The 26,750-nt window shown below is 42.6% G+C and overlaps 1 protein-coding gene across 3 annotated transcripts in view; it reads right to left on the minus strand.

The window, feature by feature from the left end:
- Positions 1-563: 563 nt before the first annotated feature.
- MYRIP (myosin VIIA and Rab interacting protein) overlaps positions 564-26,750 on the minus strand; it is a 262,226-nt gene continuing 236,039 nt past the window's right edge. For all 3 annotated transcript variants that reach the window (XM_068404757.1, XM_068404758.1, XM_068404756.1), the window contains exons 11-17: positions 20,928-21,167; positions 10,244-10,438; positions 6,002-6,163; positions 4,821-4,925; positions 4,665-4,725; positions 3,838-3,956; positions 564-3,300 (exon numbers count right to left, since the gene is read on the minus strand). In XM_068404757.1, the coding sequence (XP_068260858.1) occupies positions 3,268-3,300; positions 3,838-3,956; positions 4,665-4,725; positions 4,821-4,925; positions 6,002-6,163; positions 10,244-10,438; positions 20,928-21,167 (915 nt within the window). In that variant the 3' untranslated portion in view covers positions 564-3,267. The remainder of the gene's footprint in view (positions 3,301-3,837; positions 3,957-4,664; positions 4,726-4,820; positions 4,926-6,001; positions 6,164-10,243; positions 10,439-20,927; positions 21,168-26,750) is intronic.

The following is a 26,750-nucleotide window of genomic DNA, read 5'->3' on the forward strand; positions in this document are numbered from 1 at the left end:
AGCTGGAACACAGGAGGTCCCACATAAATATGAGGAAAAACTTCTTTACGGGGAGGGTGACTGAACACTGGAACAGGCTGCCCAGAGAGGTTGTGGAGTCTCCTTCTCTGGAGACATTCAAAACCCGCCTGGACGCGTTCCTGTGTGATATGGTCTAGGCAATCCTGCTCCGGCAGGGGGATTGGACTGGATGATCTTTCGAGGTCCATTCCAATCCCGAACATTCTGTGATTCTGTGACTAACAACCATCAAATGCTCCTAACAGGATCCCTCCCATCCCAGCTCCAGCAGAAAAAATCTGAACCATGTGGGTGAACGTGTGTTCCCCCCAGCTGACCGAGGCAGCTCTGCGGAGGTGCAGGTCCCCGGGGTTTAATGGGGGACAGGCCATTTGTGGACAGGCCGTACCCGAGCTCTGCGTGCGGCAGCGTGTTCTGCACGCCTCCTACCCGAAGCGCACATAAATCCGAACAACAGAGAAACCAAACAAGAGCTTTTGTTTTTTTTCTTTATGAATCAAGTCCTTGAAAAGGCATTCTTTTCAGAAATTGCTTTTACTCTTTTATAATTTCTCTTGACAATAATTCTCGGTGAGTATGCAGATAACAACAACAAGGCAAGCTTAATATTCACTCAGACTTAATCAAATAGATCATATAGTCTTCATTTTACCCATTAAAATATTTTCATTTATAAAAATTAATCTAAATATAAATATTAACACTAAAGATTGAAATCACTCGATGACAAAATAATTCTTTGTGTGCTATAACATAGGCCTTTATGATTTTTTTTTAAAACAGTAAATTATATCTTTGCACATATTTGGCACAATAAACATTTGTAGAAATTCAAATGCCTTATAGCAGGTGGGATTTTTTTTTTCTTTTTTTTTCTTTTTTTGTTTTGCAATGCCTACACAGTACACATTTTTCTGTCAGAGAAGACTGAATATTTTAACATTGTAACACGATTATAGTTGCTTTTCATGCCTCTTAAGGAAAACAACCTATTCCAAACTTTGTTGGCTTGTTTAAATCACACTAACTGAACAAAAGCCAAAGAGTTATTCTATTAAAATTAGTCATTTCTGTATTGATATTACATACACAATATTAGTTATTATTTATTAGACGAATATGTAGACCAACCACCATTAATGACATTTCATAACACGCATACCTGCATAAACCAGAACCTGGGAATATATTGTATACACACAGAGAACAGTCAAGGAACGGGGAGGAGAGTGGATAACAAACAATTAATAGGCATCCTACTCTGTTTAATCTCCTTTACTGGATTGCATATATAAATAAAATCTATTTGTTTTTTATATATATATTTATATATTAAACAGAGTGGGCCAAATTCTGCCCTCACATCTGTGCAAACCAATTCTAGAGAACTAGTATTGTGTGAGGCATAATTTCAGGCAGAATAAACACATCGGGACAGATCGTGGGCAGATGGAAGTTCATCGAGGGGATGGAGCGACGCTCATGTATTTTAGGTGGGAAGATGGGCGTATTTATTCCGAGGGGTCCTCACATGCAGCTGGACATCCGTTTACTGACAAGCTCGATGTCAAATGTGGGTGACAGATTTGCACCAGCACTGTTTTCCAACCATCCCATCCAGCCATTCCTCACCTTCCCCACCTGCCCCTGCCCTAAATCTGCCCAGTTTCGCTCATATTTGCCCAACGACAGACATTGCATGGCCTGGTGTCCCAGGGGACTGCTGTCCTGCCCCATGGCAATCCACGTGCAGCGCTCTGCTAGTGAGTGTTGGCTGGGGGCGCGGGGAAAGGAGCAGCTCTCCCCCTCCCCTGGGACCCACTGCTCCCAGGAGAGCTCAATGCCGAGGGGGAACTTGCCAGCCCACGCCCTCCTTCGTAGCACGTTTCACATCAACCCAGTCTGCTTTTGGGTACCTGCTCTGCACTTTGTGTGGAAGGATAAGGGATTCACTGGCTTATCACCTCCTCTACCTCCTTTGTATTCTTCAGAGCAAAAAGTACCACAAATTGGCAAGGTCCTCCCTAAAAATGGTGAGAGGCACACCCTGTAAGCAGCATCTTCTCTCCTGGGGATCAGCTCAAGGGCCTTCCAGTTTGGCTCACCTTTCAAAGGTCTCCAGAAATGAAAGAAGAAATTTTACTATTCACAATCCAATTCAGAGTGGTCCAATGATAGCGGGGTGCACATGGCACCACTGACAGTCCCCAGCAACAGGCCCCAGCTACTCCACGTTGGTTACAGACTAGTAAAGGAAGAGACATATTCCCCCTCCTCAGGAAAGCCAGGTAACTGCAGAAGGGAATCTCTTACAGGTTGCAGCCACCCTACAGCCACAAGCCAGTCAGCAGAGATCTCACCCGCAATGCTTTTACTTTCTTTTTCCAATCTTAAAGATTTGGTCAGGATTTATTCTGAACTACAGTGTGGTTGGACACTACCAAGCAGACAGTGCTACCAAGAAGAACAAGACATACAAAGGTGTGGGTTTCACAGCAGCGTTCAGGTATTTCCACATGCCAGGATCGTCACTCAACAGACATCTGGTCCACACGTGCTGCCACCAATTCACGGTTCAACATGACATCCACGTTCCCCCTGCTGCCAAGAGCAAAACACCTAGCTCTGGAGCTAGAGCGTACCCTCAGTGAGCAGAGAAGCCTTTGCACATCGCGTCTTCTCCTACAAACCCTGCCAAAACTTCCACTGACTCACTGGGAGCAGAGCTAGGTACGCTGATGCTCCACTCCCACCACACAGCTGAAAAGCAGCATACACTGCACAGAGTTGTTCTTATTGCTTGACAAGATAGATGCCTACGTGAATAGTAAGAGGCCAACAAATGTGGATCACAGGTCTGCACTGTTCTTTCTTTTTGTATGAAATATCAGCCTATAATTATGATTGACTGAGTCTACAAAAACATACTGCAGTTTAAAGACGACATACTTTAGTACAATCAATGGGGAGAAAAAGTGCATCTTAAAATGTGGAGCCTTGCTTTTGAAACTCAGCATCCTTTCCAGAGTCTTGTGAGAACTTTAAGGCAGAGTTTCCTTTAGCAGACCACAATGCTGAAGACTTGGACAGCTTTCTCAGTGAGGTATCCAAACGAAGCCCTATAACTGAGGCATTGTGGGTTCTTGAGGGTCCATTTTCAGCTGGACATACACAATGGCTGTTAAGTAAAGGCACTCTAGTGTACAGCCTTAGGCAGTGTGTTATTGGCAGTAGGGAAGTGTAAGTTCAGTACATCACAGCAGATCCTACAGCAGGTTCCTAGAACAGAGAGGGACAGGAAAGAAGAAAACATGAGCCAAACACAGAACAAGCTTGCTGAAGCTTCTAGGGAGCCAGGTCCTTCCCCTTCTCACCCCCCTGCCTATTCTCCACGTATCTCGTGGCAGACTGCTTCGGGAGAGGCAGCTTTTTTCCTTATCCTTCTACAGCTGCTCCAGAAGTGAGATTCAAGGTGACTCTCACCTGCTGAGTTACAGCGTGCAGCTGGTTCTCCGAGGGTATGGTTCGGAAGGCTGAATTGCAGGGGACCACTCATTTATTTATTTTTTAGTTTTAAAATAAGGGTAGCACATTCCAGGAGACCTGACAGCCAGAATCCATCCACACAGGCTGACACTCAGGACTGCGCCGCTGCTACACTAGGGCATACAGTCTGGCAGCTCTGAAGGACGCTAGTCCTATTTGTTCAGAGCTGTCTCAAGAGAAGTTCTGTGAAGATGCTGAAATACAGCTGCCTACGTAGATACCGCTATCTATTTAACTTTTAACAGCAGTTTTTAAAACATTCGAGTTTACCATTAAGTCCTTGGCAGTGCTTTTCCTCCCTGTAGTTCTTCGTGTTAGAGATCCTTGAAGCATGAAGTTTCTGTTAAACGTTCTGACAGTGGTAACTGGAGAACCATCTACTTTTTCACCTGGGAAAAATACAAGAAGGAGGGAGATTTTTCACATAACAGATTGAAGCAGATGTAACAATACTCCTGAAGCGTCACAGCTTCTAGAGAGGCAAAACTTCCCCTAAGATGTATGAGGAAAGCTGGATTTAATTTAAATGAAAAACAGCAGGCTGCAATACTCCAAAGTTATTAAAGTTTGAGGCCGTGTTAATCAGTGGAATTACACAAGGGTAAAGCAAGAGTAATGCAGGTGAAGCAGGCCCTAGAACTGTCAGAGATAATGCACTGCGGGGTTAAAAAAAAAGAGAAAACATGAAAGAAAAAAGCGCTTTATTTTATAAAGCCAATTCACAGCCATGCCCTAACATAGCAGGAACATCACTGAGCCACATTATATGGGCTGAAATCAGCAGACATTTCGTTTATGAAAGCAACGGTGGGTTGTGGAGGGTGGCAACTGGCTTTTGGTAATTAAACACCGTGACTGCTATTAATTTGCCACTGTCACAACTTCCATGGAAAGAGAAAGTGATGATGCTTTTTAACGTGACAAATGGGTGTTTTATGTAATGCAAGTCAATGGGAAATGAGGAGGTTGGACATATTGAGGCTTTCTCTGTTCATTTTATAAATTAATCTTTCCCCTACTTTGCTGAACTGTACATTATATTGAACCTTATACGGAGAGACTCTCTCTCTATGATGTATATAACAACTTAAGTGCACCTTTTATTGGTGGAGCTGGAAGTTTTCTCCTCTGCTGTCTTGATGTGTCTATTGTATGCATCTGTAAACAACACACAGGCGTTACTCAGCTCCGTTACAGAAAAAGAGGCAGGATTTCCCCAATGTATTTTTGAATACTACATAATGTTCTGGCACCTGGTTTGTTTGGGTTTGATCCCGTTTCCTTGTCAGGCGAACACACGGAGCCACGTTCAAGCCTGCAACAGTGAGAGCTGATATTCTGCTCTCAATATCTGAAATCTTCAAAGGAAATAAAAGAGAGAGACAGACAGATGGGGAGGGGGAAAAAGAAGTTTTAGAATTACTGTGGATGCCATTGCTAAAATATATCCCTCCCCCCATCAAATTCTATTTAATCAAAAAATACAAACAGATGGCTAACTTCTTCAGCAATTCCTGTATTCTTTAGTCCTGATGTTAAAAGGGGCTTAATTTGTTAGTAAAGATGGAGTAAAAGAACAATCCAACCTACCATGTGACTCCAAGGAAGAGGCATTTTACTCCTTTTGAGGAAAAAAAGAAACGAGGAGAGAAACTCCCCGTCTGCCATCTCCCAGTGACCTTTAGCTGCATAATCCCAAGTTCATTCAAGCTGTTTTTCAAAGGCTACATTCAAAGAATGACTTTGTGGGACACATTTCCTAATTCAAAATTAATTTCATGCACAGGCAAAAGTACATTCTCTGTCACAAAATCTAAACATTTGACCTTAAATATTGATGATTCAAGTGTACATATGTTACACACAAATATGCATAAATGTGGGTACACACTGTATCAAAACACTCAACAGAAAACGAATGGCTAGGAAAAACAGAACTCCAAGAAATCCCGAGGCAGGCTTGCAAGTGCTAGGCTCTGTGCTTGGCTCGGCGCCTGGCTGCCCTGGGCCTTTTTTGGCAGAGCGGTAACCAACGCTGGCTTCTTTTAGAGAGTGCTTTACAATCTGCTGATCAGATAAACTGCCCAAGACCGTATCTGCAGGCTGAGCACCGCCACGCGTGTGACAGAGCGCACCATGTGAGCTGCCTGGCAGCAAGGAGCAGGCTCAGTACTGGTATTGCAGTAACAGGCTGTTGCACTCCCGTGGCCGAAAACAAGCTGGGGGCAGAAACAAACACACACAGTACACCTGGCTGGGCTGAGTTATGCATCTCAGTTGAGCTTTGCTCAGCTCCTGTGATGCAGTCAGCACCCTTGGATCATCAGTCCACTGCGGTACAAAAGAATATCAAAAGTAAGTGTGTGCGGACCCAAGGTAAGCGCTGGGCAAGGTGGCGTGAAACCTGCAGGCAGGGAGAAGCCGCTGCCCTCACCTGAAGCTCCGCGTGATGAACCTGGGCAGCTGCCGTGGCCACCTGATCCTCCAGATCGGCCAGCTCAGATTCTGCAGTTACACTGTTGATCTTGCGCGCAGCGTCCTCCAGGCTGCTCAGCTGCCCCTCCAGCCCGTACACCGTGCCGGCGGTCAGGTACACCTGCAGGGCCGAGGCACGGAGAGGTGTCAGTGATATCTGTTTTGTGGGCACGGAGGTTTGAGCAGACTGCATCTTCCACGATGCCTTTGAGCTTCCCTCCTTGCTAACCCGCTACAGGGAGACTTACCTGGCAGAGGAAAGTCATGGGGGAATAATCTGAGAACACACATCCACAAAGAGAAGGGAGGCATGAGGTGGGTGCACTGCAAATTGCATAGGTGCTACTATGGTATTCCAAACAAGATTTGTTCCAGATTCACCACCAAAAAAAAAAAAAGGCTGAAAAGTTCGCTTTTTTATTTTTGATATGCAATTGTGTAACAAAAACCCTGGAGTCTACATGGGGAAGTCAACAGATCACACCTAATATAAAGCTGTGTTTATTGAAACACGCCTAATGCCTTCTGGCAATCAAAGCTGTGTAAGAGTAACTGCTCAGCAGCATATGGTTATTAACTGCTTACAGAGTAACTGTGCTTGCATGTACAACACAGTTTTCCATCCCATCCTGCTCTCACCCAAACATACAGTAGCCAAAACCTGCCAGCCTCCTGGGCCTTTGGAGTGCATCTGCAGAGGGTCAATGGACCTATCTGGGCCACTAAGAGAGAGTAACAGACTTCATCCTTTAGAGATCTTCCCTAAAAACAAACAACTTCTAATATTTTGACCCGCCTACGATACCTCTGATAACTGCAGCTAAAGGTTTCATTTCCCATTCAGCTCCTTGGAGCAGTAATTCATGATACACTGTGTTTTATGTGTTTATTTCACAAAGAAATCTAACGGACATGGCTGGATGGAGGTCTCTAGTTTATAGAAAAGGGTAATTTTTAACCATTGGCTTTTGTGCTTACATCTGTGCTTAAAATTGTGCAGACCCATGCAAAAATACTGCACCTTCTATTTACTAGATAGCCAAGAGACTGTTTCCAGGAGGCTGGTATATATACATTCTGATTTTCCCCATTGGCAGCCTCACTCACTCTAACAGCAGTAAAGACTGTGGTGCTACAAAACTAGCACGAATTAAACATATTCATGGTTGAAGGGGCAAGCAAACAGGATCTGAAGCAGATCTTGGGCAGATACCTTCACTTCATACCTGTTTTCCACTCAGGTCATTAGATTTGTTCACAACTCCTTGGTCATGCAGTCCTTTCACATAACAGGTATTCAAACAATTTCTGGCCACGCTGTGACTTTCTGGATCAGAAGTGGCGGAGAATGACTAGGTTAAGATTTAAGTACGTGTTTGCTTTTCATTATTTTTTATTTTATTTTGTTTCTTAATTGCTTACAATAGGTTTATTTTTTCCTTTGTATCAGTTGTTTCAAAGCATAAATGTATATACATTTTTTTCATGGATGAGACTTTGCTAAGAAACAAATTTCACTACATTTTGTATGAACTGCATTTTGTAAGACCACAGTCTAACTGCAGGCATGAAATCTTTGAAAATGTACCTAGAAGAAATCAGTGATCTCATTTCACATCTTTGCTGAAGTACTTGGAGACACAGGTGGGCCATAAAGCTAACATGCCGATTTAAACAGAAATGCCTCTGCTTTTGTGGGTTTTAATTATTCTTTCCATTCATTTAAATGATACATCTTTGTGGCGCAACATACCACAGTCACTTCAGATAAAAAGGTGATTTTTAAAATTTTCTTATCATGTCTAAAAGCTCAGAGAAAGAAGAAAAAGGAACATTATGAACAGAAACATCTTGAGAAAGTTAAAGAAAAGATGCATTTAAATGCTGTGCCAAAATTCTCTGCACAATAAGTTGTACTTTTCAAGAGGGGGGAAAAAAATCTAAAGAAAATAGGACTGATAGACAAATGTGGGAAGAGAAGGTCATCAATGTTTTTGTGACCCAATCAGACCCTACATTTGTTAAATTTTAATTTTATTGAACATTTTCCAGCTAGATCTAAATGAAAGATTTTCCTAAAGAATATTCTCTTTAGCTGAACAATTGTTGTGCTTCCAAACGGCACTGGGGCACTTGCAGGTCTCCACTCAATTATGCCCTTATGCACACATTCACATTCAGATTGTGGAGACTTATTTTACTGCCACTTAGGTATGCACAGCTTCCACTAAAGCCCACTCGACCTTCTGCTGGTACAGGTGGCCCTACGCTCTCCCTGCTGACGCATGCACAGTCCCTGAAGTGCTACAGCGAGCAAAAATGAACAAGGTGTCTACGTGTACCCAGATCCTCTTCCAAGCTTTGCTGCAGAGAGGATGTGCTGCATGCAGATATGCCCCCAGCTGCACTGGGAAAAGTTATGGATTCCTGGATTTCTAAAGGCTCTTTTTGAAACCATGAAGTTTTGCCATCTACTTCAAATCCTGTGCGGGGCAGAGAAAGACGTAGGGTGGGGACACAGCAAGGCTGAGCTGGATACCTTAGGGATTGTGCAGAGAATTGAGAGAAGCTAAACCAGGGATGTGCTGCATATATATATATATATATATACACACAACCTTCACTGGGCAGTAGAGCAGCAACTGCTATGGGAAGCCTTTACCATTCTGCAGAGGGCCAGATCTGAGCTGCCACGTGTCCAGTGCCTCCTGGACACATCCCCCTGTCCTGCCTTCCCAGCCCCACTGGGGAGAATTCCCAAGCCTATATTTGCTTGTTTGTTTTGAGTTCCCCTCCCAGAGAGGAGCTGGGAGCACAGCCATGGTGTGGAAAGCTCTGTGGTGGCGCAGGCTCGGGTGGCTGTGGTGCCCCATGATGGAGGGCAGGAGATGCCAGCAACCAGGACAGCGTGTGGGAGAGTGAGGAGGAGCAGGAGCACCTCAGCTGGCACAGCGGGATGCCTGGAGAGGCTGAGCAGAGGTGGGAAGGAGAGGTTCGGAGGCCAGTTTATGATCGGGAGCTGGTTGGGGAGGAGTGATGGTGCTCTGGGGTGGGTTGGAGGGCATCCTGTTGGTGTGGGCAGGGGGAAAGGTCTGAGATGGAAAAGGTTTTGGAGCAGATGAGGTTAGGATCTAGCTTGGGAACCTCTGAAGCGAAGTAGGGCTGGGAGATTTGAGGTCAGAAAAGGTGTGATGAGGGGGACTGGGGAGTTGTGGGACTGGTGGAGGGGTCTGGAGTAGGGCAGGCCCGGTGGCAGGAGTGTCTGGAATTACCATGAATTATCTCCCCCCTCCGCCCCTAGCCCTGGGCTGTTGTGGAAGTATGTTCCTGTGAAGAAAACTGATTTTATCCCCCAAGAATAGATTCTGTCTGAAAATTTTCTGGGGGCTAAAGAAAACCAGGATCTATTTTCTTGAATTGATCAGGATGTTATAATGGGACAGCCTGGATTCCTACGAGATCTTTAAAAGCCCCTAATGAAGGGAAAAATCACTGAAATGTAATCAGTTAAATGTGGGAAGAGCAGCAAATCGAAAGTCACAAGTGTACCAACACCGTTAAGTGGATGCATAAAAATTTCCAATGAGTAGTGACTGCCCTTTGTGATTCAGCATTACGCTTTTCATTGCAGATGACAGGTATCATGAAAAAGGACGGGTGATTTGGATGTGGCCAAATAGAAATGTTTAATTCAGCTTCTCCAGCCTGCTCTTTTTAATGGTGCAGCAGGCAGCTCTGGCTCCCTGGGTGCTCAGCGCTAGGGAAGCGTGGGTGGAGGGAGAGCTCCTCCACTTCTTCTCTGTGGGACTGGGGACATGCCTTCCTTACCTGTCCTGACAGCAAGGAGGCTGTGCTGGGACTTGGAGTCGTGTGGTGTCAGCAAGGCATGGCACAGCCACAGAGGGCCGGATGGCTTAAGTCAACTTTTAAGATAGGGATTCTAAAAATGTAAAACCCAACACATCCAACTCTCCCCAACCCCTCTATGTTTTAAAGTACACATTGAAAAAAATCCAACCCAACACCACAGCTAAGTACCCCTTTGAAACAGGATTTTTTTGTTCTGTTTGTGTATTTAGTAACCCAAAATTAAATCTGAACATCCACTGATGCTGCCTATGAGCTTTCCCTTTCCAGCTGGCACACACACACGGGTACACTCACTCACACAACACTTGCACATGCCAATTCATGGTCTTACGTTTTCTTCCAGCGTGGTGAGCTGCTCATCGAGTCTGGCGGGGTCTGTCCCCAGTGGGAACATCCCTCTCCCTCTGTCCTGAACATCAGCTGGGAAATCGCAGGGACTGGTGGATTCTGCTATCAGTTCTTCGGTGGCATTGATGACTTTCAGGACCTCTGTAGATATGTTGCAGAGAGAGACAGCAGAGTACTTCTGTTTTGTTGCAAGAGCAGAGAAAACAACAGCATTAAATTAGCATGGAGGGGTAATACCTAAAATCCCCTTGCTAACAGCTGTAGCTTTAGCCATGCTAAAACAATATACCTGGCTCACTGCTGTGAACAGGCACAAGAAGTGTGTGATGGAACTGGAACCTGCTCCTCTTTTTCTCCCTCCCTTTCTCACACACGCACACTGATACAGCATGCAAAATAACACACACACGCAATTCTTCCACAGCACAATTTCTGCTGGAAGGGTGGTCCAAATCTTATCCCTAAGGAGCATACCAATATTCAGCTTTGAAATTTAAGTGAGCTAGGATAAGGCTATTTTCGCAATAGCGTTTTAAACAGGTTTTAAAACACAATCCTCCTTTTTGGGTGCTGGCAAACAGATGTGGAATCCTCTGTCTCCATACGCACGGGAGCCATGGCATTGCAGCCGCACACACGGGAGAGCATTCTGCAGCAGCCCTGTCAGGGTGGCAGCTTACAAAGATGTTTGCTGTGAATTATATGATAGCCCCAAAAAAACCCAAAAGACTGAGCTATAAGCATGCTAACGCTTGTATCCTGGCTTTTTAAAATGTCAATTTACCTTTTTTTTTAATATTTATGAAATAAATTTTACCAAATACCAAAGAAAAGCATGCAGTTTTATTCATAGTGGTGTTTTTTTTAAAAAAAACAACTGTAAGCCTTTTTATCAGTGTTCCTGATTTGTGATTTGTAACTATCCTGATTCTCACAGAGCTTTAGGTTCAGGACAACTCTGATGACAATAAAATTTCACCTGATGTACCCTCAAGCATCAAGCTCAACATGCAAACCACACAGCTTGGAGATTGAGCCAAAGCTTGAGCTTGTTAAAGCCAAACACTGTCACTGAATTTATGTGCAATACCTTTAGTGTTGCTTTGCCTAAAAGAAACTGGGGGAAGTTTAAACCTCTATTTAATTCATTCCTCAAACTTGCAAATACTCATGCATGTGAATTAGGGGCCTACCCATCTGTAAATTTTTCCACAAACAAAATACCTGAGGATCAAAACTGAGGAAACAGACAGTCTTTGGATTCTATATAGTAAATTCTACAGTACAGACCACTAGAACTGATTAAAAATGTCCGTGTGTTATGTAAACACTGTATTAAACCTTGCATCAGCTGGCCTCCTTGGCAGGGTATAGGAGAAATAACCTCCCTCTGCGTCACACAAACTGGTGGGTTTAACTGGAAAACCTCTTTTATTATCTCTTCCCTGTAATTAGCGGTTCGTTTTTATATTAGACAAGACTTTTACTGAAAAACCACTTTTTTTTAGCAGTGTGCTCAATTGTTGTGTGTCAATACATTAGGTATCTTTAGCACTGTTACTTCTCTGAGTTACAAAAAATAATTAGATACATGAGATTAAAGAGAAGGAGAACAAAGCAGATACATATGCTGCAGCAGACAGACCTTCAGCTTGTTAGGACAGCCAGCACAGCCCCAGGACCCTCTTACTGAGAACAAATACTTGAACCCCCTAAACAGCCTACTGTTTTTTCCATTTATTTTCACAAGTGCCAATTAGGTTAAAAACAGATCAATAATTTTATAGGACAGAAGAGGAAATCAATGTTACTCTGTTTTATTTTTTGCTTTTACAAGCACCTAATTCTTATTCTATTCTATGAGTAGTGAACAAAAAAGGATAAAGGCCAGACACTACATTTTCTTCATCATCTTCACTGATGTATGTTCTCCATTTCACGATCTGTAGCCTCACTTCAGTGTTCATTATTTCTTAAATTTTTTATTATCCTTTGCAGCTAATGACGGATTTCCAAAAAAGATTAAATTAAATTAGAAAACGGTGTTCTTATACCAGAATATGCTAATCCATATTGGCATTTATTACAGACCAATTACTGCAAAACAGATTTGTTGGTTTTTGTTTCTCTGGTAAAGTGTTCTGTGAGAGAAAGCTTTATGAAATCAAGATTTCGAGTAAAATACCCTACAGCTTCTCAATAGGTAATGGGTGGGGAACAAATACTTCAATGAAAAAAAAAGGTGATTTCTAGGCTTTCTAGAATTTTGAGGTAAATTCTTACTGGCAGATGCTGTTTGACTTTTAAAACCAAAAAAGGGTATTTAGAACTCAGCTTTGCCCTGGGCTGCATTTTACAGAGAAGTAAGAAGAGATTAATGTCTGCCCAAGGTAGATATAAAATCAACACGTGGGGAATTCAAGGGTTCTCAAATTGGAAAAACTGGATGCTCAATTAATGGTTTTGCAGGCGTTATTACCTCTTTTTTGAGCAACCGTCAAAAGCTGTTAAAACAGCTCGCGTTCCAGAATGGCCAATTTGCAACCCCAGTGGGTTACTCTAGATACAATTATTTAACATGTGCAAGGGAAAAAAAAAAGAAAGAAAGAAAGAAAAAAAGGAAAGAAAAAAAAAAGAACAAGAAGAAAAAGTGTCCTGGAGTTTTAGCGCTTCACAATCCTGTCCCCTCCCCAAGCACCCACGTCAGACTGAGGAGTTACGAGGTTCTATAAAAATCACCTAAAATTCACAGACACGCACACCAAGATGATCCTGGTAGGTGGACATTTCAAATTGCTACAAAGACCTCTTGGCTGGCTAATTTATCTTGCCCTTGCGGGGAAGGCATTGTTAACACCTGTAAGGGATCCAAAGAGACAGCCATCACGCCATGATGAAGTCTCTCCCATCTGTCTTGCCAAGCAAGTCAAAGAACTAATATGGATGTGACAGACGCAGACAGCAATCTCTGTTACAAATACCCAGCACAGAACAGCTAAGTGCAACCATTCTTCTCGAAACACTGGGATGCATTTCTGATTTCAACTGTGCTTCCCTGCTTCTGGATTAACACCACCCCTCCCAGATGAAATCAATGCAGCTGATCCAAATCTGCGTCTTTGTACTGGTTATGAGAATCTCATTTTTTACTGAATTTGAGATTAAGAGGTTAATAGAATGAAGAAAACATGCATTTATCCTTTTTATTATAATCAATGTCCACGCTCACAAATATGTTAAAGACAGTCAAAAGAAGGTGCTCAATTTCCTGAGTTCTTTGTGGAAGAGTTTTCAAACCAATGAAATACTAAAAAAGCGTGTGTGTGTGAGCACATATACATGTATGTGGGCCTATGTGTATTGAATATAACAAACAACATCTTGTAAAACTTCTTTACTGTCATTTGTGTGTGGTGGGACAGATGTAAAAGTTTCCTGTTTTGCTGCAGATAATGTTTCACTGGTCTAAGCTGGCTCTTGCTGGCTGCGAGCCATCTCCCTCTCTTCTGCTGTCTCTTTCTTTTCCCTGCTAATGCTGCAGATATTTCCTTTGGTTTTTTACTTCAGGATGCTACCCTGGAAGGTGCTTTATAGAACAGCATTCGCATCCTTGCACAAGGTAACAGAAGGAAAGCAGGATGATAAAACTGAAGCAACGTTAAGAGTCCAAACTGCTGAGAGCAGGTGAGCATTAAGTCCTTGTACGCATCTCAGCAGCCTATGACATCTCCACATCGTTTCCTTTGCTTTTATTTTCAATGCTCCTAAAGTAGTTAAGTTCTCCACCAGTTAAACTAACTTTTTCTCCATGACGTACTCAGCATTTTCTCTTTTTTTCTACTATGATGTCATGCCATCGTTAGGCTCTATCAACCTGGCATGGGAGGCAGTGACTTGCAATTCAGTAGAGAACAGGGGACATCAACAGTTAGATCAAGAAATAGCACAAGGGAATCTTGCAGCCCTGGCAGTATTGACCGTGTCCATGATGACTTGTAGTACAATCATTTTTAGGTCTGGTTTCGAGCCATTCTATCACGCTCCCTGTCGCATGCCCGTTTCTCAGTCAACCTCCTCATTTTCTTGTCGGGAGTTGAGGGGGGCTGGGGAGAAGACAAGTTTTGCTTTGACACTGGTTGATTCATCTTTTCAGAGTAACCTGACTGAATCCAAACTTGACGAAAACAAAACCAAAACCCAAACCTGCCTCCTCATCTCCCCACCCTGTGGGAGTTCATTGTACAGCTTTGAGAAGGCCCTGAAAAGCTCACCAAAAGTCCATCTCCTTCATGAGCAAGCGAGATCTGGGACATTGGCCAAGTGACAGAGTGGGAGGAACAGAGCCATCAATGCCCAACCATCAATGGCAGTCGTCAACCCCGACCTTCAAAAGATCTTTTGGCCTAAAAGTGAGCCCTAACCATTCATTACCACAAAGTCTGGAAAAGAAAGCTAAAATTTGCCTTGATATTTGATGGAAGACAAGTATACTGTGATAAACTATGGTATTAAGGAATTACTCTTCTGTGCAAGTTTAAGACTTCCTGCCTTGACCTTAACATCAATATCTTCATTTATGGGCACTGATTTAGAAAAAGAAAGTTAAATTATCTTACAGAGCGAGCTGTTACTCTACTGACATTCTGCAAAACATGACACAGAGAAATACAGTCTCTCTTTTTGATTGTGGTAGGTAAGTTCTGAACATTAGATTTTTACTAACGAATTCAATCCACTGTCCTAATGTACTTACAGATGTTATTCCTAACAATTTGTAATGCCTCATTTCTAGATACAAGTCACCTATAACGATGAGAAAGGAAGTTATTTTCCAAGAGGTGAAATATTATGGTCCAAGTTGGAAATGGAAATATTTAAATCTTAAAATTTGCATAGGAGGCTGTTAAGAGTATCTATAATGGACACAGGCTGATGACATTGCACAAATGGAAAAATATTTTTTCTTTACAATAGTGCTTGATATTTTTACTAAAGAAAAACAAGATGATTAAAAGGTGATTAAAATTCATAGCACAAAATTTAACTCTGAGAGCAAGGAAAAAAGCAAAAGTTGAGAGGAGGAGCGTTTTGCTGAATTAAGCATCAACTTTTGACACAAAAAAATGATTCTTATTTTATGACTGAGAGAATGCTACAGAATTAATTTGCTTAACACTATATACGACAGACTAAAAACAGCGTGTGTTTTAAAATACAAGTATATAAGTATATAATTATATAAATATAAGCATATATTTGCTCAGAGAATAAAATGAAAATACGTTTTAATACCTGATTCTCCCAAGCTGAGACTCAAATAGCACAGAATATGAAACCTCCTTCCATCTAGACGAATGATTAGCAAGAGACACTAGCAGCAATGTGAGAAAGTGCCTACTCACTGTGTACGATCTCTACAATGAATTAAGGGTTTTGTTTATTTTTTAAATTGGGAGCTTGGAAAGGTTTTTGAAGAGCACTATGATCAGAAACTGCTAAAAATCTTATTGCTGAAATAAAAGCCTGCTCCATGTGCCTACTTCATGCTCATCACTCCCGTCATAACACAGGGCTAGCTGTGATTAGAAAATAATTTTCTGCAATGATTATTGATTTCAGCCAAAAGATATGATTTTTCAGGCCTGTTTTTTCCAGGAAAACATTCTGAGTTTGAGAATTTTGCTTGGGAAACGTGGAAACCCTCAATATCACTTGATAGCATCTCTTACTATGTAAGAGATGGAAGAAGACACAGACAAAACAAAGCATTCTCACCTGCTGCAATACAGTGGATAAAAACTGCAACTTTAAATGAAGATCAAAAGCCTTTTGTTTTTCCTAGGCAGTGGGAAAGCAGTTAAATAAAAAGGCAGAAAAGTTACGTTAACAGCTACAGAGGTCAGCATTTATATAGGTTCAGACTTACAGAGAACTTTAGGATGAACAGCAAGGATAAAGAAACTAGCAAATATAAAGTACCATAAAATTTAGATTTTACATTTCTTGCTAAAATATTTAAAATAAAGCAACGCCTAATTTATTTTTGTTTGTGGGATTCAGAATAACAGACCTCATTAAGACAGATCTTGCAAATGACACATCATTTTTTATAAAATGAAACAGATGGGAAATACTGATTTCCACCATCACAAAACGAAGTGGCACTAGCAAAAGAAAGACTTTTACAGCAGTGTTAAGAAAAAGAAAAGTCAGCTATCTTCAATTTTTGGGTCTACATGATGGCAATTGTGACACTGTGCATGTTTCCAGTTACAAAAGGGTCTGTACCTCACTTATGCCAGTCAGAGGCTCACGTTGGAAACACCCGGGCTGAGTTAAGACATCTTGTGCCAAATCACTTCCTACTGTTTGCTGCTGTCCCTCTCCTGGACTTCACTGTACCAAAATGAACAAGTAAAACCCTTCATACTACCACTCTCCAGTGTCAAGTCCGTAGGCTTACCTTAATCTCTCTGGATATACTCTCTGGAAACAAAGAATACAGGCCCCTTGCACAAATACACATGAAGATGATGTTTGTAGTACATACTTTCCCCAAAATAAAACCAAAGATATAAATAAAATGTTCCCAGAGAGTGAAGGCATAAATATTTTATGGAAAGAATATTTATGCTGTTATTCATACTGTCAAGGAACTTGGAGGTTTCACTTAGGAAACAGGATCTCACTGTGCTACTTAACCAAGTTACTTACAGGCTGTCATTTGAAAAGAACTACTGTGTGCCTCCTCACGTAATAACGTCAACAGAAAACAGCAGGATTTAAATGAAGTTACTAAGCCTCGGTTGTAAGAGTCTCTGAGCAGAAGTAAATGCATAAAGGGATTAAAGGAATTCCTCAAGCACACAGCACATTGCATCAAGCTAATGCAAAGAGGGGAGAAACTCAGCGTTACTACTGAAGTTGAATCCACTTGCTCATTTGCGTATCTTAAGCAAGGAGGAGTACACAGTAGGAGGAGACAAAAAGAAACACAACTAAGGTTTTAACAACTGTTTCAGGTTTTATGCTATGTGGGGCAATTTGCAAAAATGGCAGGGGCTGTTCTGGTTTTTAAACAGTATCTCTGTAGTTTCTGATGAAGTGGTCACAGTGATGGAGTGCATTCAAAATGCAGTCTGCATCAGGCCCTGCTGAAATGCCTTCTAGAATGTAATTCTGGGGTATGTCATGAAATACAGACCTGGTCTATTAATCTCCATGAAAGCATTAAAAGAGAAGGAGAGAGGATAGAGGAGAGCAAGAGCTAAATACACCCCATTTATCATGCTTGCCACTCTCAGGATCAGTGTCATTAGGATACTTCCAAGGGGATTTACATTTTGCTTTTTTCTTTAGGTATTTGGTTGGGGGGGTGAAGCAAAAAAAAAAAAAAAACCACACAACTCCCCCCCAAAAAAAGAACAAGGCAGAAATAACTGTGCAAATCACTGTGCTAGTACAAGATGTACAAAGAGAAGGCGTGTGTCAGAAGACTTTAAATCCCCTTTAAGGACAACTGTCAATAGTAAGAATGAAAGCAGGCTGCTTGTTTCTCTACAGCTGGAGCAAGTTCTGCTATCAATTCTGCTGAAGTCATGACCGTGAATAATACTGAGATATTTTGGTTTCTTTATTATAGACAGAAAGAATATATACTGCGACCATGAATGACTAAGACTTTTTTTTCATCCAAAACCAATAAAGAATTAGGAACTCCAAGCATTCCCTTTTTGCTGAACATGATAAGTCTCTTATTTTTTTAAACTTAACGAAATTTTACTCAGGGAAAAAAAAATCATCTTTGCATTATTTTAAATAACTGACATACAAATGTTAAAGAAATAATACAATTAGAGGAGGAAAAAAACAACTAATATGACTTTGTAGATGCATGCAGATGAATAAGTACACCACAAAACATACATCTGCCATTTTCCATGGTCAGTTCACCACACAGGGGCACCTCAGAAAGTTCTATTCACAGCCATTAATTCTAGACTTTTGACTGCATCATGTTACACCCCAGCTAGCCTATATATGCTGTTGAATAATTTGATATTGCTGGTTTGTCTTTGTAAACCAAAGACAAGCTAAACTGAATGCTGCTAACAAGCACTGTCGATAAAGGTTTTATTTGATTGCACAGAATCACAGAATGGTTGGGGTTGGAAAGGACCTCTGGAGATCATCTGGTCCAGCCCCCCTACTAAAGCAGGTTCACCTAGAGCAGGTTGCACAGGATCGTGTCCAGGCAGGTTCTGAGTATCTCCAGAGAAGGAGACTCCACAGCCCTCCCTGGGCAGCCTGTTCCAGTGCTCTGTCACCCTCAAAGTAGTTCTTCCTCATATTCAGATGGAACTTCCCATGTTTCAGCTTGTGCCCATTGCCCCTTGTCCTGTCGCTGGGCACCACTGAGAAGAGTCTGGCCCCCTCCTCTTCACACCCACCCCTGAGGTATTTGTAAGTGTTGATAAGATCCCCTCTCAGTCTGCTCTTCTTCAGGCTAAACAGACCCAGCTTTCTCAGCCTTTCCTTGTAAGAGAGATGCTCCAGTCCTCTGACCATCTTTGTAGCCCTCCGCTGGACTCTCTCCAGTAGTTCCTTGTCTTTTTTGAACTGGGGAGCCCAGAACTGCACGCAGTACTCCAGGTGTGGCCTCACCAGGGCCGTGTAGAGGGGGAGAATAAACTCCCTCGACCTGCTGGCCACACTCTTCTTAATGCACCCCAGGACACCATTGGCCTTCTTGGCCACAAGGGCACATTGCTGGCTCATGGTAAACTTGTCCACCAGGACTCCCAGGTCCTTCTCCGCAGAGCTGCTTTCCAGCAGGTCACCCCCAACCTGTACTGGTGCTTGGGGTTATTCCTCCCCAGGTGCAGGACCCTACACTTGCCTTTGTTGAACTTCATGAAGTTCCTCTCCACCCAGCCCTCCAGCCTGTCCAGGTCTCGCTGAATGGCAGCACAGCCTTCTGGTGTATCGGCCACCCCTCCCAGCTCTGTGTCATCAGCAAATTTGCTGAGTGTACGCTCAGTCCCTTCATCCAGATCATTGATGAATAAGTTAAACAAGACTGGACCCAGTACTAACCCCTGGGGAACACCACTAGCTACAGGCCTCCAACTAGACTCAGCACCGCTGACCACAACCCTCTGAGCTCTGCCATTCAGCCAGTTCTCAATCCACCTCACTATCCACTCATCTAACCCACGCTTCCTGAGCTTACCCATGAGGATGTTATGGGAGACAGTGACAGAAACCTTGCTGAAGTCAAGGTAGACAACATCCACTGCTCTCCCCTCATCTACCTAGCCAGTCATACCATCATAGAAGGCTATCAGATTGGTCAAGCATGATTTCCCCTTGCTGAATCCATGTTGACTGCTCCTGATAACCTTCCTTTCTTGCGCATGCTTAGAGATGACATCCAGAACGAGCTGTTCCATCACCTTTCCAGGGATGGAGGTGAGGCTGACTGGCCTATGCTTTCCTGGGCCGCCCTCCTTGCCCTTTTTGAAAACTGGAGTGACATTGGCTTTCCCCCTGCCCTCAGACACCTCTCCTGCTCTCCATGACCTTTCAAAGATGATGGAGAGTGGCTTAGCAATAACATCTGCCAGCTCCTTCAGCACTCGTGGATGCATCCCATCAGGGCCCATTGATTTGTGGGTGTTCAGCTTGCCTCAGTGATCTCTAACCCAATCCTCCTCAACCAAGGGCAAGTCTTCCTTTCTCCAGACTTTCTCTCTTTCCTCCAGGGTCTGGGATTCCTGAGCGCTGACCTTAACAGTGAAGGCTGAAGCAAAGGAGGCATTCAGTAACTCCGCCTTCTCTGTATCCTCCGTCACCAGGCCACCCACCTCATTCAGCAGCGGGCCCACGTTTTCCCTAGTCTTCCTTTTGCTGCTGATGTACTTGAAGAAGCCCTTCCTGTTGTCCTTGATGTCTCTTGCCAGATTTAATTCCAAGTGGGCCTTAGCCTTCCTTGTCACATCCCTGCATGCTCTGACAACGTTCCTGTATTCCTCCCAAGTGGCCTCTCCCTTTTTCCACATTCCATAAACTGCCGCCTTCCATTTGAGTGTTGCTGGAAGCTCCTTGCTCATCCATGCAGGTCTCCTGCCCCCTTTGCTTGATTTCTCACTCATAGGGATGCACCGATCTTAAGCTTGGAGAAGTGATGCTTGAATACTGACCAACTCTCTTGAACCCCACTACCTTCTAGAGCCCTAACCCATGGGATTCCTCCAAGTAGGCCTTGAAGAGGCCAAAATTAGCTCTCCTGAAGTCCAGGGTTGTAATCCTACTTCTTGCCCTGCTTCTTCCACGCAGGATCATGAACTCCACCATTTCATGGTCACTGCAGCCAAGGCTGCCCCCAATGGGGGCATAATTCCATTATTGTCATAATTCCACTAATGTCAGTCAAAGGTTTATTACACAAGCTAAGTTCACTGCTTTGAATTGATGCTGTAGGCTCACAGGAAGGAACATACACCTTAACTGAAGTTTTACCTGCACAAGAGTTGCAGGCTCAGACCCAGTGTAAAGGACTTCAAGTCTTCTTAAGCAACTAAGTTTTAATTTTCTAACCAAAAGTTTCTCTTTCTAGATTCTAACTTTTACAATATTAGCCCCACAGCTTCACGATGACTGCTTACCTTCTTTAACTCTTCCTGAATACTTCTGCCATTTTCCTCTGAGGACAAACTCTCCTTTTGGCTTTCAGGGTCTGTTCTAGGTTCTGACTCTTGTTCTTCACCAGAAGATGTTTCCTTGTCACTCATTTTAGCAGCGAGCTGAAATAACCTGGATTTAAGTTCCTCCTCCATATGGGCAGGCTTGACGGTATGGTGCTGATCCTCACTGCTTAGATCTGTTTCTGATAAATCATCGAAATCCTACAAAGAAATTAAAAGAGCAGTATAATTACTGTATGGGTACAGAAAAGAAAACAAATAGCTTCTTAGAAAAGTATAGGTATGATCACTCTGACGGGAAGCTAGAAAGTAAGCACACTAAGTGTGCTCATAAAAAAATACTACGTCTTTACAGAGGAACACCAGTAAACCCACACCTGTTGGATTATATTTATCATAGCTGCTTACTTTTACATTATGTAAACAGGAGCTATCAAAATCATTATGTATGTGTGCAGCTGATGAAATAAAAGCCTAAATGGCACTTCCCATTGCCAGCACTGCGCTGTCATCGCAGGTGGGTGTTACAGACTTGACCACGAGAAGTTCCTTACTTTGGAGGCTGAAGAGAAGAAAAGCAAAATCCTTTTCCAAGTCTGTTTAGCAGGCTGCCTGCCCAGCATTTAATAATGTGGAAAGGGGGCTTTTTTTTTTTGTCCCTTGCAGGAAATCAGAAAATATTTGATGGTTATGCCAAAAACTAATGTCCAGATACGTACCAACTTATTTTCTGGATCTGTGCTGTCTGATTAGGACCCAATTTCCCCTGGTTTCCACTAGAGTCCATTGAGAAAGACAGGCATCTCCCAGAGCAACCCGCTCCACCTACAGCATTAACTGCCATGTGGAAAAGCTCTTCTCTCCCTGCTGACTGCTAACAGAGAGCTTAGAATAATCAGACACTTTGTTTAGTGCTTCAGTCAAGTGCATAAAGTAAGGTGGAATTAGGCAGTTTTAAAAGTGATGAATTCTTTGAAATGGAGCATGACAAAACCACCTGAAGGCAGCTACAAAGAATGCAGCCTGGGACCCAGAAGCGGTAGGCACATTGCAGCAGGTCTCAAGAGGATGATTTGGAGCAATTCTCACATAGGAAGTTATTCCTATTTGCCTTACGCTCTCCTGCCTTGACAGGACCAGACGCTGCCGGAGAAACTAAAAGCTGTGCTCTCTCTACCAGTCATTTGGAAATACATAAACAGATTTGCTCTGCACAGCTCCTCTCTCTGCAGCCGCAGCAGCAGTATTCATGGATGGACCAATTACCTCCAGTGCTCACGGGACACAGTAACTCTGACAGCTCTCTTACAAACCCTGCCCACCACACCGCTCTTAATGGATTCACGTCCGTAACGGCAGTGCTCCTCTCTCATACAGTAAACCACACTATGCAGTGTCTAGCACTTTCACAGCCTTCTGGACAATTTTGGCTGCAGTCACCTGTGAATCAATTACACAACTAAATTATTGCCTTATAGCTCACCTTCAGGATGCAGAAGGCCCTTTTGGAAAATCAGGATTTGAAAGCACATGACTAGCTATAATAGAAGGGGAACCACAGGCTTATGTTGAAATTTATTCTTTGCCCAAACAATCAGCTTTTGCAGAATAAAAAGCCTTTTTTCGAAGCTGTTCTGAATAAGATTGAGAACAAGATCGAGAAACAAGTGTGTTTGCACTTTAGTTTTATAATATGTTATAATATGCTTTTACATGCATTTAGAAGACTGGTGTCATTTCACCTTTTTAATTAAAAAACTGCATTTATCATAACGGTGCTTCCTCAAATTGTAACAAGAGATTTTTTTCAGGCACATCCTCCATGTCACTCAACAACTCAGTACAACCCCCAGCCAACAATCTGCTAATGAAAAATACTCACATATCGCTAAACTGCTATTAAAAAAAATCTGAAAACTGTTGCTGAATCAATCAGTTCACCAATTTGTCCCCAGGAGAGAAACCATCATAATTTATGGGGTTTACAGGATAGAAAGCACAGCTAAACTGTGCAATTGTATTTCAGGAGAATATAGTTTAGTGGAGATAGGTCTCATTAAACTTGAGCTACTTACAGTTAGGTATCTAGTCCAAGGTAATTACTAGAATTCCTCTTTACTTGAGTTACCTCCATTTATTTAATAGGTACCTCCAAAAACCTACTCTCGTCTACCAAAACACGTGGTTTAGGATTACAAGACTTGCTGGTGAGCTCTGAACCAGGGGTGAGGGCTTCCTCTAGCAGTGTCTAGGGAGGAAGAGCACAGTTTACCTTGGGGTCAAGTCTGCAAGGAAGAGAAGAAAATCCCAATCTACACAGACGTTTGAGCAGATCAAGCATATAAAGACACAAGTTTGCTGTTCCTGTTTAAATAAGCTGACAAAGATGTGTATAAGCTCTAGTGGAGCAGTGAGGGAGGCTGGCAGTCCAGAGGGGCAGGTTTTCCCGTGTTTCCACCTCGTTGCTGTACCATGAAGTACTGGTAGAGTTCATCTTACAGGAAGCCATGTATGATTCCTCTGAGGGCTTCTTATGCAGAACTGCTTAGCTCTAACTGCTTAGCAGCTACATCGGACTAGCAATACACACGTAGCCTTGTGGAAAGCACCACCAGTTAATTTAAAGAATCCATAGTGACAACAGAAGAATCACAGCTCCTCTTGATCCTGAAAACATAACCAGTCTTCCTAAGACCACACATGGCAGCACCTTTTAGGTTGACCTCTACTGCCTCCACCCAAAGCTCAGTGCAATCCCGTAGAGCCCTCCAGCTCTAGGCCTAGCAAGACAACACTGCTGAGCTGCCCAGCCTCAGCAGCATAAAAACTGAGGATGAATTTTATGAAACACGGTGAGCTAATGTAACAACCTCGTGGAAGCCATCCTGCACCTTCCCGTTATTTACCTGGTTGTGAGGAGGTGCATAGGCTCGGTCAAGGGCTCCAAACGTGTGCTAGAGCTGACAAGGGAGAGACACTGGAGCACGCTGGGGGCAGGTGGAGGGAAGGCAGGAGGCAGACAGGAAGGGGGTATTCCCCTTTTGGCAGCAGCGAGCTGCCGTGTTACCTTAGCCACATGTCACACCATTACTGAAACATTCCCAATTCCAGCTTATGCTTTAATAAATATAAAATAATTTTCCTAACTCATCGGCTGGGAAACTTAAAGAGCTTTTTGCTACATTTGCCAGCAGAGGTGAAAGTCATGAGCTGCCTTGGCATCCCTAGGGTTTTATTCCACATTAGCTAAATTTGTGTTATGAATACACATTGTTTCTTGGGAGAGGACTTGCCTTAAGGGTATTGATTTTATTACAGCTGGATTCAGGTATGTCGATTATCCCCGTTTCTGCTTTCCAACCTCCTTACAATGAGCAGGTGGAGTATTTACATTTGCAAGAGCTGTTAGTTCCCGCTTACACACAGAGATAATGATACCCTATAACACTACACTTTGTGGTTTCTGTTCAGGGTAGGCTGCTCGGCTTGTGTGTTGAGCTTTTCAGATGGTGGCAGTGAACTATTTGTGAGGAGATTATACCTCTTTAATGGATTAACAGTTTAAAAATGCATTACAAGCCATGAGAACAATAAAAAATAAATACATTGAAAAGTACTATTATTAGTATTTAATAGATGCTATCAAACTTCATTATTCTTTACTGTTCACACTTTGGCTCTATGTAGTAAGTTTAATGACATCTTTGTGTTCATATAAATCATTGTGTAAATTCCCATTTGCGTCTATCAGCAATATAGCATACTAACATCTGCAAACAAGAATAAAGGGCTACGGCTTTATCTGAAAGGTACAGTTTTTAGGAGAAGACACGAATTGTGAGGTTTGCAGGCGGTTTCTCAGCCAGAGCCCGTGTGATTTCAGGGCAGCTCTTTTCAATAAACACATCCCAGGCGCCATCCCGTGGGGACCCGCTGTCCGACAGCACTCACCCGTACCTGGCAGGAGGGCTGTCGTTAATGGGCAGGGTCTACTCATCAAAGCATCATGAACCAAACTCATAACGAAGGCACTTCCTCCACTCGAAGCAATTAAGCCACTCCACTTTCCATCAGAAATATAAGAATTGCAGCTACACTAAGCAACATTTCCCCTCAAAAAGATCATGAATGCAAATATATCAATATTATTATTACTAATAATAAAAATTATAAATATAATTAATAATAATGAAAGCAGACAGAGATTGGTGGTTTGAGGGGCAATTTCTTGCAAAAGTTACAATTTGAAAAATAATTATCATTAAAAGCAAGGCTGCGCTTCCCAGTTCAGTTTCCACAGGAATATAAGTCTTCTGTGGTACACAAGCAAACAGGTTATCAGAAATTTATTACAGTAGGACCTTGCTTTTATTGGCACAGTTTTCATATACTTGCTTCATGACTGTGTTTACAGCATCTCTACAGGCAACCCAGTAAAGCAGGTTGTTCTTTTACCTATCATTAAGTGGCAAAAACCTCTCTCCAAATACAGTACATCTTGATATCCATCCTGAGGTTTCCCTTTTTAAGTCCCTCCAGGCTTTATACAATGAATTCTCTCTCAGTCACAAAGCCAGCATTCCAGTGTTGAGTCTAAAATCCGTTTTAAAAGAAATGCCACAGCATTATCCTAATCTAGGTACTGGATCTTGATTAAAAAAATACCTAGTTTTTAACAGAAATACAGTTGTGAGTTATGGAATGACCACAATTGTTCCAGAATGTTACTGCTTACAATTTCTCTAGACTTGGAGCAGGGAGAAAGGAAAGGGCCCGTTTTCTGCCCACTGTGAGCCTTCAAGAGCAGCAAACAAGAAAACGACCTGCACTATCTGAATATTAAAAAAGAAACTCCAACTTTCAGACTGTAAAACTGAAATCCCGTTCCACAATGCCGATGAAAACATAATGGTTAACAAATTGTCATGTTATTATTATAATGCAGTAAAATAAGGTTATTATTACGATGCAATAAAATCAGGAAAAAGTATGTTTCTTCACCGCAATTTACATATGATCAGTTGTTCGGTGTCTAATGTAACATGGTTTAGAAGAGCATTTTGTATGGTTTCTGTAAATTCTGTATAATCTCAGCACGTGAAAATCCATAACTGGTGTAAGACCCCACAATGAAGCTTGAAGCTTCCTTAAGTTTACGCTGCCTGCAGTTCTCCGTGCACCTACACCCCCAGTTTGTACAAACTATTTACGTGGAGGGCTCGCTCTGCTCCAGCCTCAATCATTTTACCAAGATCAATACGTTACTTTGGGGATTATATGAAACCCTGACATCCCTTTAATCTAATTTGTCTAAGCAATATAAATGATGTCTGGCTAATTTACTATCATACCTCAAATCATATTGCTTACACTCATGATCATTTTAATTGCTTCCTAGAATTTCTCAGCCGTGCAATGTCCTTGCTATAAATTGCAGTCACCAGTCCATTCCTGCTCCCAGCACTGCTCGTGTACTGGAGGCTGGAGTAACAGTTCTCCAAACGCGGGCACCAGCTGCCAAACCAGTCACCAGGGTGCGTGTGGATGTCCAAACGCAAACCAAAGGGATGCAAACCCATCCATACATAAACTTCCTAGGGAGAACTTCATTTAGCTTTGAAAACAGCAGCGTGATCTGGAGGCAGTGTGCCTCTGCCTGCCCCGCTGTGGCTGAGGGAGCCGGACAGCGGGAACAGTCTTTTAGCCTCAGGGGTAAAATGAAGGGGAGAACGGGTCAGAATCCCAAACCTTGCATTTTTGAGCACAACAGAGAGGTATAAGCAG

Source organism: Nyctibius grandis, chromosome 7 (assembly GCF_013368605.1).
Source record: "Nyctibius grandis isolate bNycGra1 chromosome 7, bNycGra1.pri, whole genome shotgun sequence".
In the NCBI taxonomy this organism is placed as follows: domain Eukaryota; kingdom Metazoa; phylum Chordata; class Aves; order Nyctibiiformes; family Nyctibiidae; genus Nyctibius; species Nyctibius grandis.